The 17197-nt window shown below is 47.8% G+C and overlaps 7 protein-coding genes across 7 annotated transcripts; 4 read left to right on the top strand and 3 right to left on the bottom strand.

The window, feature by feature from the left end:
• Positions 1–1488: 1488 nt before the first annotated feature.
• Positions 1489–2699, top strand: ABOM_011271 (ankyrin repeat-containing protein; the record flags this gene model as incomplete). Its single annotated transcript, XM_022538399.1, has 2 exons — positions 1489–1591; positions 1663–2699. 2 exons carry the CDS (start codon positions 1489–1491, stop codon positions 2697–2699), a joined length of 1140 nt encoding a protein of 379 aa, XP_022383798.1.
• Positions 2700–3752: 1053 nt separating this feature from the next.
• ABOM_011270 (ferric reductase family protein) lies at positions 3753–5735 on the bottom strand (the record flags this gene model as incomplete). Its single annotated transcript, XM_022538398.1, has 1 exon — positions 3753–5735. The coding sequence occupies one exon, from the start codon at positions 5733–5735 to the stop codon at positions 3753–3755; it is 1983 nt and encodes a 660-aa protein (XP_022383797.1).
• A 946-nt stretch (positions 5736–6681) lies between these two features.
• ABOM_011269 (uncharacterized protein) lies at positions 6682–7275 on the bottom strand (the record flags this gene model as incomplete). The annotated part of the gene is made up of 2 exons (XM_022538397.1): positions 6682–6854; positions 6894–7275. The coding sequence occupies 2 exons, from the start codon at positions 7273–7275 to the stop codon at positions 6682–6684; spliced, it is 555 nt and encodes a 184-aa protein (XP_022383789.1).
• Positions 7276–7471: 196 nt separating this feature from the next.
• ABOM_011268 (ankyrin repeat domain-containing protein) lies at positions 7472–7986 on the top strand (the record flags this gene model as incomplete). Its single annotated transcript, XM_022538396.1, has 2 exons — positions 7472–7512; positions 7617–7986. 2 exons carry the CDS (start codon positions 7472–7474, stop codon positions 7984–7986), a joined length of 411 nt encoding a protein of 136 aa, XP_022383790.1.
• A 1280-nt stretch (positions 7987–9266) lies between these two features.
• Positions 9267–10402, bottom strand: ABOM_011267 (short-chain dehydrogenase; the record flags this gene model as incomplete). The annotated part of the gene is made up of 4 exons (XM_022538395.1): positions 9267–9403; positions 9454–9567; positions 9630–9810; positions 9869–10402. The coding sequence occupies 4 exons, from the start codon at positions 10400–10402 to the stop codon at positions 9267–9269; spliced, it is 966 nt and encodes a 321-aa protein (XP_022383787.1).
• A 394-nt stretch (positions 10403–10796) lies between these two features.
• On the top strand, positions 10797–11846 carry ABOM_011266 (uncharacterized protein; the record flags this gene model as incomplete). The annotated part of the gene is made up of 4 exons (XM_022538394.1): positions 10797–10926; positions 10986–11306; positions 11365–11651; positions 11709–11846. 4 exons carry the CDS (start codon positions 10797–10799, stop codon positions 11844–11846), a joined length of 876 nt encoding a protein of 291 aa, XP_022383788.1.
• A 1784-nt stretch (positions 11847–13630) lies between these two features.
• ABOM_011265 (uncharacterized protein) lies at positions 13631–17188 on the top strand (the record flags this gene model as incomplete). The annotated part of the gene is made up of 2 exons (XM_022538393.1): positions 13631–14203; positions 14249–17188. Coding segments are annotated over 2 exons (3513 nt in total), but the record flags the coding sequence as incomplete, so codon positions are not given.
• Between the last annotated feature and the right edge of the window lie 9 nt (positions 17189–17197).

Here is a 17197-nt window from a genome sequence, read left to right as displayed (position 1 = left end):
ACTGGTCTTTCTCTCCATCGTTGGTTCCGAGCAGCCTGACCTGCGGAATCGCTGTCACGTTAATCGTGCGATCCTGCGCTCCCAATTAGCAGCCTCTTGCTTTCATCTAATAGTAGCGACGACCCCGCTTCGTATCGACGAGATTTGACTCTAGGTCTAGCACAGGTCATGTGTCGAGGAGGCTGTTAAGTCTTGACGGTCAAGATGGGATTACAGCTGGACTCAAGTCAAGTCAATGATCGACTCAGATCGATAGATTAGTTACTAGATAGTAGATGCTATGTACAGTAAGAACTAGGTAGAACCCAGACTCATGAGTAGATAGCTGCAAACGACTGAGCAAGCCTGTTTTGCTAACCGGGGCAACAAAACACCTCCCACTTGGAGGTATTGGTATTAGTAGTCTACTCAATATGTGAGATGACTCCGTCGTCTTTCCTAGTGACCTCAACCCTAAGCTGGCTGGAAGGAACGAAGTTGAGGGGCTTGGGAAAAGCCCCCACTTCCACGAAGGGGGTTGTTTCAACCTCATTTGAAAAAATAATCATCAAAAGTCCTCTCTGCCCTATCTATTTCCAGATATTGCATTCCTCCCCAGCCTGCTCCATTTAGCTTCCAGTCATGCTCAGCCCGTGACCTTATTCAACCCAAGTGAGACACTCCCCTCTCAGCTGGAGCTTCAGTGACACAATTACTTGCGATTCAGGACTGGCAGTTCCTCCAATGCTCGAATATTCTCTCGCGTCTGGAGGCGCTCTGTGTAACCAGTGTCTCGGTTGTTGAGCTTAATCAAATCATCCCTCCCCAGTTCCTTTTGCTTTACTGACGGCGTCCATCGGTAGGTTGGGGCGGTCAACGGACCGAGCCGATTGACATGATGAATACTTGAGAGGAGAGCATTTGTGAAGATTCCAGGGTATTTGTAGCGATTGCCTAGATATAGACCCTTGGTCTCGGTTGTTGTGACTCCGGATATCCGGGACGGGCCAAGTCATCCGTTGTGCATCGTAGATCTCGGGGGTCGGATATGGTTAATCGTGTGAAGAAGGGGTCATTTCAGATTCTTTTATCCCAAAGGGTTACTCTGACTGTCATGGTGAAGAGGGCTGTTCATGTGGATACTGTGAGTGTGAGGAAGATGCCGCCTTTGACATGGAGGGCGTCTGCGGATTGTAAACTACACATATTAGCTGACTTTAATGCAGTTGCTACCTAAGCTGCATAACTAGAGCATGCTTCATGTCTGTTACCACTTGTTCGAAGCCTGTCATCTTAGAGAAAATGCTGTAACGGCGTCTGTGTCGTGAGTGGGTCAATATCAGCCTGACTCTATGCTAAGCCACAGCGGGGTCAGCGATGATCAATGCAAGGCTGAAACGATCCACAAGGCTTTTATTGCTCAATAGTGCCCGCCACATATATATCTCGACCTTCAGCCGCTGCCTAAGCTCATGCATCTATGAAGGAGTAATCATATCCTTGCCAAAAATGTCCTCCACCACCAAGTCCACCCAATCCAGCCCCGTCGACATCGAGCAGCAGTGCGCAGTCACTCTGCCGGATGGTGCTCGGTGTGCTCGGTCGTTGACCTGTAAGGCTCATTCTATGGATGCAAAGCGAACAGTTCCTGGTCGTTCAATGCCGTACGATATATTACTCCAGGCTTATCAGAAGAAGATCCAGGCCCGTCAGAAGCACAAGGCTCCTCCGCAGAGGAAGTATCGTCCACCGAGCATCCCCAACTCGTCTCGAAAATCTTCCAATGGCTCGCACATTCCACCCGAACCCTCTACATCGAAGAAGTCGCCGAACTAGCCGTCATCTCAGAAACCGGCACCGACGTTGACAAACGCCTTCCTGACCCACGCGCCATCCTCGCCATATGCCCGGACACCCTCATAGCAACCACGCCACCAATTCCCAGTAATCCGATCCCCCAGGACGAATTCAAACCCAACCAACACCAAGTCCACTTCGCCGACCCCTCGATAAAACAATACCTCCAATCCCCCGAGATCCAAACCACCCCAGAAAGACACCTCGCAATAACAGAATCCACATCCCACACCACCATCGCGAAAGACAGTCTAACCTACCTGCTCCAATTCACAGAGTCCTACACCACAACCCCAAGCAAAATCAAAACCTCGTATCTACTCAGCTACGCGGCAAACTACTGGGCTGTGCATGCCCGCCTAGCCCACCCTGAAACAGACCCCGAACTAACGGCGCTAATCCTCCGATTTCTCAACTCAGGCACAGCATACCTGAACTGGACAGCCTTCCTGGATGGGTACACACCCTTCTCGGGAACCGATGGTTCCAGTCTTATCCGCCACCCACATCAAATCTACTACGCTGCATCATTTGGCCTAACTAACATTGTTGCAATGCTCCTTGACACCGGTGCTCCGCTGGATAGTAGAGGACCTAGCGGGAGCGCGCTGGCTGCTGCTTCACTGGCGGGACATCTGGATACCGTCAAGGTGCTTGTTGATTCCGGGGCGGATGTGAATCTGGCGGGGCCTTTCGGGACGCCGCTTGTTTTGGCTTCGGGGAGGGGATTTGTGGGCGTTGTGCGGTTTTTGATGGAGAGGGGGGCGGATGTTGAGGCCAGGGGCGAGTGGAGTGACACGGCTGTTGTGGAAGCGAGGAAGAATGGGTTTGAGGATGTTGTGGCGGCGATTATGGGCAGGTAGGCCTGTCTTCTCTTCGACTTTTTTGCCTGTCAGTCTCGTGGTTTTGCTTGGAGGTGCGTTGGTGATGGTTTAATGTGAGATTCAATTGATGGACTGGTGGAAAGGTCTCAAATGACATATCCGGTTTACCTGCATGATATATACATGGAATACAATATTTGATGTCATTCCCAAGTGATATAATAAACCCTATGATGTTAACTCGGAGATAACTCGGCCGTGACATCACAGGACTTGGTTCTAGACCACACCAGCCAAACCCCTCATATATAGCCACCTCTTATAATGGCGGACACGAAAGAACAATGTAATTGTGGCAAAGCGACAAGGTTTACCTATCATTCGACTGATGAAGTCATACATACCGGTTCCTAATAAACGTTTCGTACTCCACTTCCTAGCCCATAACAACGAAGCCTACCTCCATAACATACTCGATTTATCTTGACAAGAATCACTATTCCATTAAACGAGGACATCCTATATATCGCACATCCAGATCGAGTCATCGAATCCGTAATGTCCAACCAATCCTACCAATCCACCAAAGGACCCTCTCATCGCCGTAGCTCCTCACTCCCAGAGGACCTTCAAAAGCTCCTAGACAAAGAAGAGCTTAACTGGGATTTATACGGTGATTATGAGAATTCATGGACTACTACGTATGTTCAGCATCCGTTGTATTGATTGTTCTGTTAACGTGATTGATAGACGGACGAATAATGATCCGCCGATGGTCGTGGGGGATATGAGAAGGGAGCAGCAGGCCAAGAAGGGTCGCGCGGCAGATGCAAAAATGGATGATAAAAGAGGAGATAGTGGGAGTTAGGTGAATCTATTCGGTTTTAATATTGTGTACTTGCAGCCTATTTAAAGTGTTCATGGAATGAGTCAAATTGAAGTATGTTTTGCGTGTGGGTATATATACAAAAACAAATCGACAAGCCACTCGTTCATGGCCGGCACGAAGGTGACATAATGCAAGGTAAATATATACAGCAAAATGCTAACAAGAACCGAAAAGCGCTATGCAAAGAGTGGACAAAAACAAGATCAGTACTCCAAGCGATCATCATGAACCAGCTCCACATCGTATCTCTCATGACCCTTCCACACCCGACCTGGATCATTGAGCGACGCCACGGTCGTGCGAAGCGAGGAGATCAACCCCGTCGGCCCGCTAGCAATGACACGCGTTGGACCCTGAACAGTGCGCTGAACGAAATCAGTCAGGTCCGTCGGCACATCAGGGTGTACCGAGGTACCGGAATTCCCGGGGCGCAGGCAATGCACCGAGAACGGGTTCTCTGACAAAGGAGCATCGTGAGAAACAGTAGACAGAGGTCTCTTGATCTCGGAGTCGGTGATATATGCTGGCGTGAAGGAGTTTCGAACATTGGCCCGGTCGTCTTCGCGCGTAACGTACACTCGGATCCGGAAATGGGTGCATGCTTGCGCGGCGGTACGGAGCACTTCCAATTCTTCGCTGAGCCATCGCATGTCTGACTTGCGGCGGACGATCCACACAAGCTCGACTAAGCTTCTCCGGGTGGAGAAGAATCGATTCAGTACTATAGCTTGCAGGATGGGGAGAATGAATGTCACGCCCGTGCCGCCGGCAACACAGAAGAGGTTGATGTCGTCTGAGCAGTGGAGGTCGTTGTCGACGATGGATTGGCCGTATGGTCCGGAAAGAACGATGGATGTGCTTGGTGATTCCTCCCAGTTTCGTCCCTGGGGCTGACGGGCTATGCGAGCCAGGTCCTTGGTTAAACCCTTCTTCGCGCGGATGATGTACGTGTGCGATTGCTTGGAGCCGCCAGGCACAGAGGATGGCGTCATGGGGTGCGATTGCCAGATACTAAGCCCGGGGAAGCACAGGTAGAAATGCTGGCCGATTTCCCAAGGGCTGTGGTCGTGGTCGAAATCCAGGCGGATGACGTCTCCGTCTTCGTCGTTGGGAAAGGAGGTGATGCGAGCTTTGGGGATGTGCAGACCCCAGAAGGAGACCGTTTCTGAAGCGTGCGGGCCGAAGTGCGTGAAGAAAGTCCGCAACAGCCGAATGGCCCGGTCGAGTAGCCACACGACCAATGACGCGATCATCCAGCATGAAAGCTGCTCCCAGTGTCCCCAGCAAGCACCCACGTATAGCATGGCTACGACGTAATGCGCCTTGCGGAAGAACTCGTACCCCGTGAGACGGATGGCCCATTTGGTGCTGAAGAAGACCAGGAATGACAGGAATATCATGGCGACGATGCCCCAGATCATGTACTCCTGAGCGATAAAAGCATTCCATGTTGAGGGTTGCGGCTGGTACAGCTTCCCCTCCATGAGGGTCCAGCCGAAGGTGTGAAGCGCAGATTGAATGTAGATAATCCAGCCGAGCCAGCGATGAAGAAAGTTGAAGTGATGATAGGGTATTCCGGTACAGAGGGAAAGGAGGGATTCCCTGGTGCACAGGAGCACAGCGAGGGGCGTTAAGGCGTATGCGAGAACTCCAAGCCGATCAGCCCACGGGCCAATTCCCGTGGGAGACGAGCGCAAGTTCGTTCCCTTGACAGGGATGTACCATGTTTTGTAAACGATCCCGACAAAGCTGAAGATGATGAGATAGCCGGCTAGAATGGCGAGGATGAGGATATTAAACCGAGTGGTGGGGCCGAATAGAGCGGTTAGAGATTCCTGGACAAAATAGCGGTGGTATATCGAACCCAGTGATCTTCTCATGCGATACATGGAGCTCTGTGATCGATGTTCGTGTTCCCCCTCTTTCTGAACGCATGAAGATGTGGACTTCCGTGTGATAGGATTGCAGTAGTGGCCAATGAAGCAAAGGAATACAATCCCAAGAATGACCGCCCAGAGAATAGCACTATAGAGGATCGACAAATCATGACTGTGATAGACCGTATCTAGATATGCACACTTTCCCGCACCACTGGTACAGGGGAGTTGGCGATTATAGTATCCCCAGTGGTGTTCAACGCCGGGACCACTATCCGGAATATCGTGAGCATGGCGCGGGGAGAGCATCTCGAGTCGTCAATACTCGAGAGATGGGACGAACGTTGCTGGACTCTGGAGAGGAGGAAAGAGAACATGCTGGATGGCTGCGGGGGATGTCCATATTAAAGTGTACCCACTGTCGCGAAAAGTCGTTAAGACACATACGTTAAAAAGTGGGTTGCCAAGGAGAAAATGTGCTCAAGTGCAATGCCAAGAACGCAGTGGCCAGAGCTATTTGATTTGCAGTTGTCTGGGAATGAGACAGTGGGTCACTTGGCCTGTGTCAAGTTTATAGCTGTATGATTAATTGGGATTCATCGATTCCTAGGAGCGCCCAAAGCAAATGACTCGTATGAAGGCGAATCGCTTTCGGATCTTGGCCTGACGAAACCGAATACTATTCTGTTACACATTGGCCCGACCGCTTGGCGCCATGCCGGAAGTTAATCTAATCGAAATCTGCTCAAATGGGATCATCCCCACCTTCCCGGTAAAAAGGCACCAATCGGCGCTATCACCGCTTAGGGTTTTGCCGGTGACTGCCGGATTGGACAGGGGTCATTTACCCGACCTCATTCTGTTTCCCTTTCTTCCTCATCGTTCGTGGATGTAGGAACCTTAAGCATACAAGAAAGATGCCGCTACGGCTGGAGAATCTGCGTGATTTGGTTCGCTATAATCACATACTGGGTTGACGGTGAAGAAAACTTCGTTGAGACCTAATTACCAAGACATTTACTAATAATGGGGGAATACGCTGCCGCAGAAGAATATGTGTAAACATACATAAAGAGGTGCATATTGCTCGACTCCGGGGATACTCCCTTTCAACATCTTCTCGAATGATACAAGAGAAAGGAATTCCTCACTTATAGGCTTGAATCGTGGCATTCTGAAGTTTATAATGAGTAATGCTTCAATTCTCGATAACGAGCTGCCGAGCCATCTCTGCGATTCGCTTCCACAATGACTCTCAATCTTCGGATGGCTCAGTGAAGTTCTGAGAAAGCTTCTTGAAAAACGATTCGACGCCAATTCTGACGTAATTTCCATCAGATTTGCCGCCGCTCCTTCCAATATGTTCAAACGCTTCCTTCATGTACTCATGCTCTTGAATCCTTTGAAACTCGCGCACCGTCACCCTTCCTATCAGATCAGCCTAATGGTGCTGATGGTAAAGAGCACCCAGTCTAACACAGTAAATTATAAGGGCCGCTAGCCCAGCGGCCAAGGCCGTGGCTATTGAGGATCCGGGTTTCAGAACATTCGATCCTCGGAGATCCGGATCGCCTTTTCTAATCCCGATGTTACCGCCCGGTAAGATAAAGTCGGCTGGGTTACTGGCCTTTTTCCAAAGAGATCCATCTTGTGTTGCTGCTCCAGCCCTGAACTTTTTGATGGAATGGTCACATTGGATAGGGAAATGCGTGTCTGACTGGTTGTCCTGGTCTTTGTCAGGAGTAGAGCAGAACAAAAGGATGCCTTTGTCAGATGCTATCTTCAATGCCTTCTTGAGCTTGTCTATGTCGCCGCTGTTATTGCTATCCCGCTCAATCGTCCAAGACATGGAAATGATGTTGACATTTTGTTTTACAGCGTGGGTAACGGCCTGTTGAATCTAATAAGTAGATCTTAGGCTGTGAAGGGCGAAGGGCGGCTGACATTGGCTGCATTTCTAGCGGTAAAACTAGCTCCCTGTTATTTTTGTACAGTATACCCATTTTGCAGACGTAGATTTCACCCTGGGGCACATCCTACCAATCATGTATGCCATCCGGCTTCCATGGCCGGTTGTTGAAGTGAAGTAAGGGGCTGGCGAGGCGAGAGTATCTTTCTGCTCCTGGTCAAGTGGAAAGGTTCTACCGCTTTTCATGACTGGAACGGTGCTAATGTTCAGACGGCGGACAGATTTGGTTGGAGACCTATTCACTTTGCATTGTATCGAACATTAGACCATGTCAAGTACCTAGAAGACCACGGAGCTGATCTCCAGGCCGAGGGCGGGTTGCAGAGAAATGCCCTGCATTTTGCCGTTGTGAGTGGTAGGCTTGACCTGGTACGATATGTTATGCAAAAGTTCAAAGGTTTCATTAACGAGCTGGACTGCGATGGCTGGACACCACTTTTCTGTGCACTTCGAGAAGCCCAAATATGGGATATTAGGTTCTCCCAACGCACTGACATAATCGAGGAATTGAAGGAGAATGGTGCTGAGATCATGATCTGTGCTGACGGCGGACTTGAGGGCGATGCTCCAACTGGTCACCCCAACCGATGACGAAATAAAAAAGGTCAAAAGCTCCAGAGAGCGCCTTTGGTGGAAAGGCTCAACTGTGCATGATTGGAAAGAGGCACAGATATTCGACGAGAACTTTTGCGGTATGTGCTTACTGGCTAATAGCTTCTCCCCTTCTAGGTCTTATTTACACTGCCAACTATGCTTTAATTCACTACAGGATCAAATCGGATCATATTATGTGTGCGATGACTGTGTTGGTCATCTTCGATGCTTCAAATGCTATCGGTCTAGAGATATGGGCCATCCCGACCATACATCCACCAGATATGGCGATGAAGGGGACACAGAGTTTTTAGGTGAAGAAGGTTCGTTTCTTGAGGATGATGGTACAGATCAAGGTGATAAGGGGCCAGAGGAAGAGGATCAGGGGAATGAATCAGATATCCAGAGCAAACATCCTTGGGCTTGTGGTGACAATGGCTCAGACCGTGTCCTAGAGGGCTCTAGCATGGAAGATGTCAACGGTATGGGGAACTATGACGCTGATGAATGTAAGAGAGACGAGGACATGTTATAACATCAGATATACTGAACTATCCTCTAGTTTTCATTTGAGAATAATCACAACCAAGCTGCCCCAATTTACCCGATATGCAATTCAATTCTCAGGGGAAAAATACAATAAAAAAACTAAAAAATACAACTGCAGGGATTACTGATGACCACCCACCCAGCACTAAACTTCTGGAGTGTGGACTCTCCGTCGTCGATACATGAGTGGGTGTCTCTATGGTGAATAGTGGGTGAGACCACTTCTCGGTCTAGCCATGATGGGTAATTTAGATGAGTTCATAGTAGATAGTGTCAGCTAATACCTACATCGGCTGATAATATCTCGGCAGGAGCAACTCTGGATTCTTGGCCACCCCTGGCAAGAGCCCCTTGCATTAGTTACGATCTATTTCGTACGAGACGTCGGCGTCAGAGTCCTGCCCAGCGGCATTGGCCAGACATTCCCCACCAAGAATTTCTCCTCCGTAATGTGATCTTGGCGTGCTTCGATTAACAGCACATGTGAGACATGGATTCTGAATAGTCTCAGATGCCTTAGAAGATTGGCAAGCTGTATTCAAGGGTACTTGTCTTAGGTATCTTAGGCATTAACAACCTGCCATTCGCATGTGATTACTTTGTATCTCTCTGTTAAATATAGCAAGTCATCTGTGCGGAACCTTGCGTGATATAATTATAATATAGGGCAGTCTCATTTACTCGGAAGACATATAACTCCAATGCAAAATTGTATAACTGTACCAAGGCTAGTAGTCGAACTTCTGTCCAACAATCTCCTCACTCAACTTCCATAGTCTTTCCGCCTCTAGATCATCTCGACCCCAACAGCGAATTTCGGCTGGCTTCAAAACTCGGCAGTTCTCAAGATAACCGCCATTATATTCTGAAACCCAGTTAGTATAATGAAAGCCAAACCCACCTATGGCAACTAACCTAAGACTAAATTGTGAAAGCAGGCAACCGTGTGTGTTGCTAAGCCCTGTGACATAGATTTCCACTTGAACCCATCCCAGCACTGACGATTGCCTTGGATACGATCCCATTTGACTAAGTCGATGTTAATTAAACATGATGGTAGTAGGCTCGGACCAGAAGTGGTTAATTCTCACCGAGTGCCTTAACCGATTCATCAACATCATGCCTCAGAATTTGTGTACCCACAACACCAGGGTGTAAGCTAACAGAAATAAGGCCATTTCCCCCAAGCTTCTGCGCAAGCGACACAGAAAATAGCATATTCGCCGTTTTTGATTGGCCGTAAGCTAGCCAAGGATCATACGTATCACCGTCCTGTTGTGCTCAGTTAGTCTCTGTCTTCAGATATTCCATACCAGGACAGCCAACTTACATCGAAGTTCCAGTCATCAAACCGAACAGGCCCTAGCCGGTGGCCGTCACTGGAAATATTGACAACACGCGAGGATTTGCCCGGTGCGATCAGCTTGCTCATGATCAGGTTCGTGAAGAGAAAATGGCCAATATGATTAATTCCGAATTGGCTCTCCACGCCGTCCTCAGTCTGGGAAAAAGGTGACGCCATTATCCCTGCGTTATTAACCAGTACATCTATATGTTCCTCGTAGTCGAGAACCTCTGCTGCTGCTTGTCGGATCTGGGTCTGGGAGCCTAGATCTAGGTGCAGGATACGGGTCTTCACGGATGGATTGATGGCTAAGATATCTGTAGCTGTTTGCTGAGCTTTTGTTACATCACGCGCGGCGAGAATGATAAGGGACGGCGCGTAGTTTGCAACCGCTGTCGCGAAACCAGCACCAAGACTACCAGGAGTGACCCCAGTCACTAGGAGAGTTTTGTTGGAAATGGCAGCACAGCAATCAGTTGCCACCTCCTCCGCTGTGGTTTGGGCATTATATTGAGACATGGTTGTTTATTGAAGGTTTTGTCAGGTTGATATAACAGTAGGAGAAAAGTCCACATCAAGGGACAAGGATGTCTTTTTATAGCCCACAATCCTTCATTACATGGTCAACAGTAACGGTCATATTAGGTCGGAGTTATCGTAAATACGTTCTAATTTTTATGACTGTCCGAATCATGACTTGTTGTCTTTTCACAAGTTGCGTCGATTATGTGTATGAAAATGACATATTGTAGATCTATTACCATTTTGGGTCGAATTATTGCTCGACCTGCAACTGAATCGGGTTAGACTGACCGGAGTTACAGCGTGACAGCTCCGACCCTAACCAGTATCTTTCCCATCGTCCATCTTTCTATTAGCATACTCACTGGACCACACACCCTTGTTTCTCAAAATGGATAATGAACCTAGTGAAGTAGTGTTCGCGATAACATCATCACCGACTGAATCAGGTGTTGTATTTCGCTATGGCCAACGCTCGGTCAAGGTCCCCGCTCCCCGCAAGAGGGGACGACCGACAGGATGTAAGCAACTGGTCTTCTGCATTATATCTCGGATATTAGATGCTGACTGACATGACCAGCAACTAAGAGAAAACGGGCCGATACCAATTCTGATAGCCTGAAACGGAAAGGCCATGAACTATTTGAATTCATCAATCTGGGAAGTAACTCGACTGGCATTGATTGTGATACACGTAAAACTATCAGAAAAAGGGTGATGTTCCACCACACACACCATGACCAGAAGCGCAAAGGGGTCTCTATTGAAGATGAAAAACAAAGCATACGGACTAAGAGAGTTCTTTCCTCGGAAGTGATACCCCCGCAATTTGGCCGCGTGGATCCTTTCAACATGCTATCGATTGAGTTTGAGCCATATATGCATGATCTACTTTCCTTGTGTAGGATGTCCGGTTCTTAGACTCCCCAAAATTCTGTAGTGGCTGACTCTGACTGAAGATATTACTACCATTTGGGAGACGCTCTACTCAATCGAGAAGAGGAGTGGATGCAACCCAATGGTCAACTATTGGTTACCGTTGGCATTTAATGATCCAGCTCTGCTGCATGGTCTTATGGGATGTGCTGCATCGTTTGTGATGACAACTAACTGGCCTCGCGGGTATCCCTTATTTGCCAGACACTTAAATGAAGCTATAGCCATCGTCAATCAGAGGATGGCAAATTTGACGGATTCGGCCGCCGATGAAACCTTGGTTGTCGTTGCTAGTATCGCTATGATGAAGGTGTGTTTCAAGAAATTACAAGTCCGAGACGCTTAAATATCACTAATTTTCCAGTAGAAGATGCTAGGGTTCCACGACGAATGGAATGTTCATATGCAAGGCTTAAAAACCCTTGTTGATTTACGAGGCGGTTTAGACAGCCTAAACCACAAGCCGCTTATCCAGAGCAAGATCTATCGGCAAGTTTCGATATGATCTACTATTTAAATTACCACTAACATTTTTGTTTTCAGTGCCGACCTATGCGGCTCGATAGATGCCACCCAAAGCCCTTACTTTGGTGCACGCTACCCGAATATCTGCGGGTCAGGATCTCAGACATACCACCTCAGCCACGGATTCCAGGAACTCGATCGACTCTTGAACCTCGACAAACTGCTCAAAGAGGCAATCTGCAATCTACACAATGTCACAAAGACCCTCCCCATGATAAATAATAAAGACCACCAGGCCGAAGCAGCACAGGCCCGTTTCTGTATTACTTCAACCCAATACCGCCTCCTATCAGTTAGGTATAGGAACTTAAGTATCCCTCGGCTGCAAGCCTGGAGATATGCCGACTTTCTCTCTTGCTATTTACAGTAACCATTTGCAATGAGCTCCCGCAGGTGTATCAACATGTGATATGCTTGTTGCTCATCTTAGAAGTTTATTGGACGATGATGCAGCATGCGCGTGGCTTACGCCTGAATTCAGGCTGTGGGTGTTATTTCTTCTAGCGTCACCCGCAGCTGGGAATAGCTTCGAAGGTTGGTGTCTTGATTCTGTGTCAGAAGCTATTTCTCGCATGTGTATCCGCCGTGAAGAAGAATTCGCCCAGATGCTGGCCACATTTCTTCATGAGCCCGACACGCACGCGATGTCCTGTCGAATGCTGTGGAGCGAGGTAACTGCTTAAATAAGGGCCCCTTAAGAGAGAGATTGTCTGGGGGCCTTATAAAAAAGATTACCTTTTGTATTTGATTTATCGTCCGGAGTTCTTACGCTCTCGGTATTCTAATTTGTCACAGCTTGGTAGAAACATAGAAACACCATATAGCAGACATTGTTGATATGGACAGATTAAAAATACCCCTACTGCTATAATTCTCCATATGGAGATGACACAGATGTATGTATCCCACCGCTGCTGTGTCCAAGAAGGCTTGCCGTGCGGCGTCCTCAGAAAAGATGTCGGCGTGGTCTGGGAAGAAGTACTATCGGCATGTGTGGTCTAACCATGATTAGGGTCACATCTATATTATTGCCAGTTCAATAAAGACTTTACTTCCACATATCTTGCCCGTCACTTCGCGGGCGCTTTTTTCTCATAAAACACTAGCACTGTAGGGTGGATAATTGGGTAGTAGAGAGTGTGGAGGTCGTGGCAATAATAGAATAAGTCCACTATTCACCACGTTAAGCTGCCAAGCCACGGTGAGATCATCGAGAGAGAGACGCAACTAAGCGTGGTTAGAAGAAAATTGCCAACAAATCTCTAATCATGCCGACCTTTTTCTAACCACGCGGAACTGTGTCCCCATGGTGCTCTGTACCCAAAAATTAGGGCGAGTTGAGGCAGGGTCCAGCGGGGAACCCGTACCGCTCTAAACAGCTGGTTAGCATATACGCGACTAAGGAACAGCTCAGCAGAAGACGATTATCATACCAGCCTATCAACAATACTATACAAACCCGCCAGCATCACAGGGAGGCTGAGAGAAAGAATGATGATACGCCAGCAAAAGACAAGTAGACCAATGGGTGTGCATGAATCATATTCCATCGATGAAGGGGCGCAGCATGTTTCCTGTGGCCCTAATGCAAGACAAGCCACGAATACGGCTGTGCGACAGGGGTCATCGCTCCACTGGGAAGATGCCCGGCGGTAAGGAAATTACTAGTATCAATAAATACTAGTAATTATAAGCTTGCCACTGCCCCGCGAAATACTCTCCAAAACATTTCTTGCGCCTGTAGCCTGTCACGGTGGTAGCAAAATGGCGCCCCTCCTACCACATTTGAAGCGCTTTTTTGGAGGCTCCAGAAAGAACAAGCATGCAGCCAATGAGAGAACATGTGAAATTGACAGGCCGAACAGTGCGCCTCGGGTTGCAACGGTGAATACCAAACCTGCACTTCCTAAATCGCCATCCTCTTTTATTGTACCAGGAAAAACAACAACTGAGCCGCCATCGATGGAAACAAATCTCAATCAACAGGGCTGGGTAGATCCCTGGACTCGAGCGTTCGAAATATTCCAGGAGAGAAACCATGATCAAGATCTTGTGACAATCTACAAAAACCATGTAGGCTCTTTCCAGGGAAACACTAGTGATATCAGCGCAGACAGCCTCAGCCCCAGTTCCGTCGAAGCCGCAGTAAACAAGCTTGTGAAGGACCGAGAGAGGAGGCAATGGAAGATTACAATTAATGACAAAGAAATCAAAATACGAACACAGTTCGAGAAACTAGTGAAATTTGTCCTTTGGTCCGATGATTTCGTGGCAACTGCCGTCAAGGCTCAGCCATATGCCGCACTTGCATGGTCCGGCGTATCCTTGATTATGCAAGTAAGTTACCCTCACCTAGTTGCAAGCCATGACTGACCCCGAAAGCTTTTAACAAGTGGCATGTCACAAAATGAAGACATGCTTGAAGGCTTCAACACCATTCTTGACCTACAAATGTATTGGCAAATTTGTGAGCAGAAGTATCTTGACCTCGAACATCGACAGGACTACGAGGCTCTAGTTGAGCCCCTGGCCAAGCTCTACTCATATATGATTGAGTATCAGGCTCAAGTCTTAGATCATTTGGCCAGTCCCCAACGATCCCGCGCATGGAAGGATATACAAGGGACTAGCCTTTGGTCTGGCCCTATGGAAAATATCAACAAACTGGATCAATTCTGCCGCGATCGCTTCATCCCTGTCGGAGAATGTTCTGAAATTCGGAAATCTAGGGAAGAGCAACTCCAAGCGCTACGCCAAACACGTGACTTCAGCGAAAGGATTCTTCAACATATGGTGGAGCATCGAAGAGAAGACCAGGAAAGAAGGCTACTGGAAGATTTTGCCAAAGTCGCGGGCGATTACAAGCGATACAAGGATAGCAACCCTACGAGAGTTTCTGGGACCTGTGAGTGGTTCTTGAAGGATGAACGATTTACCAAATGGAACAGTATTAGCTCATCAGATCTACTCTGGGTTTCTGCGAACCCTGGATGTGGAAAGTCAGTGCTGTCAAAGTCACTACTTGATGAAGGACATCTGGACTCGCATACCACCATCACCATCACATCAGATTCAGTCATTCATAACCCAAAGCCTGTTGTGACTTACTTCTTCTTCAAGGAAGGTGGAGAAGGAAAGATGGATGGTTCCCATGCCCTATGTGCACTCCTGCATCAACTCTTCACATTTCCTTCCACCTCAAACGCAATCATGCATGCCCTTCCGTTTCACAAAGCAAATGGGACTACCCTGACCTCCAAGTTCTCCGATCTCTGGCAAATCCTGGTAGATTCTGCCATAGGCTCAGATGCCCGTGAAATCATCTGTGTTTTAGATGCTCTGGATGAATGTGATAAGGGTAGTAGAGGTTGGATCCTGGAAAAGCTGAAAGAGTTCTATTCCGACGAAGAGTTGCGGTCAAAATCGAAGCTCAAGTTTCTTGTCACAAGTCGTCCAATTTCCCATTTGGAATACTCCTTCGAAAATTTCCCAAAGAATGCAGCCTATGTGCGTCTTGATGGTGACGAAAAGCATGAGCAGATCCGTGAAGAAATAGACCTTGTTATCGATGCTGAAGTCGAACTTTTGACCAGAAAGTTCAGTGATAGAATCCGCAATGCTGAAAAGATTAAATCACGTCTTAAGAGCATGGAGAATCGCACTTACCTATGGCTTTATCTAACACTTGATTATATCAAGGCAGAGCCTACCAAGTTTGCCAAACCTGCAGACGTGGATAGGCTACTTTCTCATTTACCCAAGAACGTCTCTGAAGCCTATGAAAAAATGTTAAGTGGGAAAAAGAATGATCCACGAACAAATAATCTTCTTCAGCTTGTGCTCGCTGCTGAAAGGCCTCTGACTCTCATTGAAGCCAATGTTGCATTGACACTTGGTCTTCGAGAACAAAGAATGGATTCACACACAACTCTTATGGATGAACTGTGGTCACCGGAAGCATTTGAAGACGTCGTGAAAGAATATTGCGGTCTTTTCATTAGTGTTCACGACTCAGAGCTTTCCTTCATCCACCTGACGGCCAGAGAGTTTCTTACAAGGAAGCGAGAAAAGGCGAAAGGGGAAGGGGAGGATGTATACTGGGAAGGGAGATTCAGCGCCCAACAGTCTCATAGCATAATGTTACAAGTATGTCTCGATTACTTGTTGATTCCTGACATTGGCGGACCTATCAATGAATACGGCCGATTGAGTTATATCAACGACGAATCATACCACTTCCTGTCTTATTCAGGAAATTATTGGCCTTCTCACTTCATTCACTGTGGAGATATCCCTCTCGAGGCAGACTTATATCGCGTGCGCATTCTCTGTGATCCATCCGCCCGTTATATACAGACTTGGACATTTGTTTCTCAAGGTTTCCTATACTACCATTATGGCTGGTCAGATTGGACGTATCTGGGATTTGCAGCCTATCTTGGGTTGAAGAGCTTTGCTCGATTACTGTTAGAGGGTGGTGCCGACATCAATAAGGGGCGAGATAAGCCATTACAGCTAGCTGCAGACCGGGGCCACGAAGAAATAGTTAAAATGTTACTAGAGAACGGAGCCGATCCTAGTGGTGGGGGCGCCAACTACAGCACAGCGCTTGTGTGTGCATCATTAAATGGCTACCAACGCGTCGTTCAGCTATTACTTAGTCATGGAGCCAACCCAAACGAACAATCTCGAGAATGTGGGACAGCACTCGCAGCAGCGGCAGGCGGCGGATACGAGAAGATCATTGAGACCTTGCTCAAGCATGGAGCTGATGTTAATACCCAAGATGAAGAGGGCAATACAGCACTCGCAGCAGCGGCAGGCGGCGGATACGAGAAGATTATTGAAACCTTGCTCAAGCATGGAGCTGATATCAATGACTCAGGTAAAAAGTATGGTACAGCACTCCATGCAGCAGCAGCGTATGGACACCAAGGGATCTTTGAGATGCTTCTTCACCGTGGTGCTGATATCAATGCCTCAGGTAAAAAGTATGGTACAGCACTCCATGCAGCAGCAAGTAATGGACACCGAGGGATCTTTGAGATACTCCTTCACCGTAAAGCAGATATCAATGCTCCAGGTGGAATATATGGCACGGCACTGGAGAATGCAGCAGGTAAAGGATATCAACAGATTGTCGAAACATTACTCAGCCATGGAGCTAACGTGAATATACAAAATGAGTTTGGCGAAACACCACTCCATGAAGCTTCACTTCAGGGTCACCAACAGATTGTCGAAACATTACTCAGGCATGGAGCCGAGGTCAATATACAAAGTAAAAATGGCGATACACCACTCCGTGAAGCTTCAGTTCGGGGTCACCAA

This window comes from Aspergillus bombycis, assembly GCF_001792695.1.
Source record: "Aspergillus bombycis strain NRRL26010 chromosome Unknown contig00161, whole genome shotgun sequence".
Classification (NCBI taxonomy): domain Eukaryota; kingdom Fungi; phylum Ascomycota; class Eurotiomycetes; order Eurotiales; family Aspergillaceae; genus Aspergillus; species Aspergillus bombycis.
Note: the sequence above shows the minus strand (reverse complement) of the source record. Positions and strands in the feature narration are given on the sequence as shown.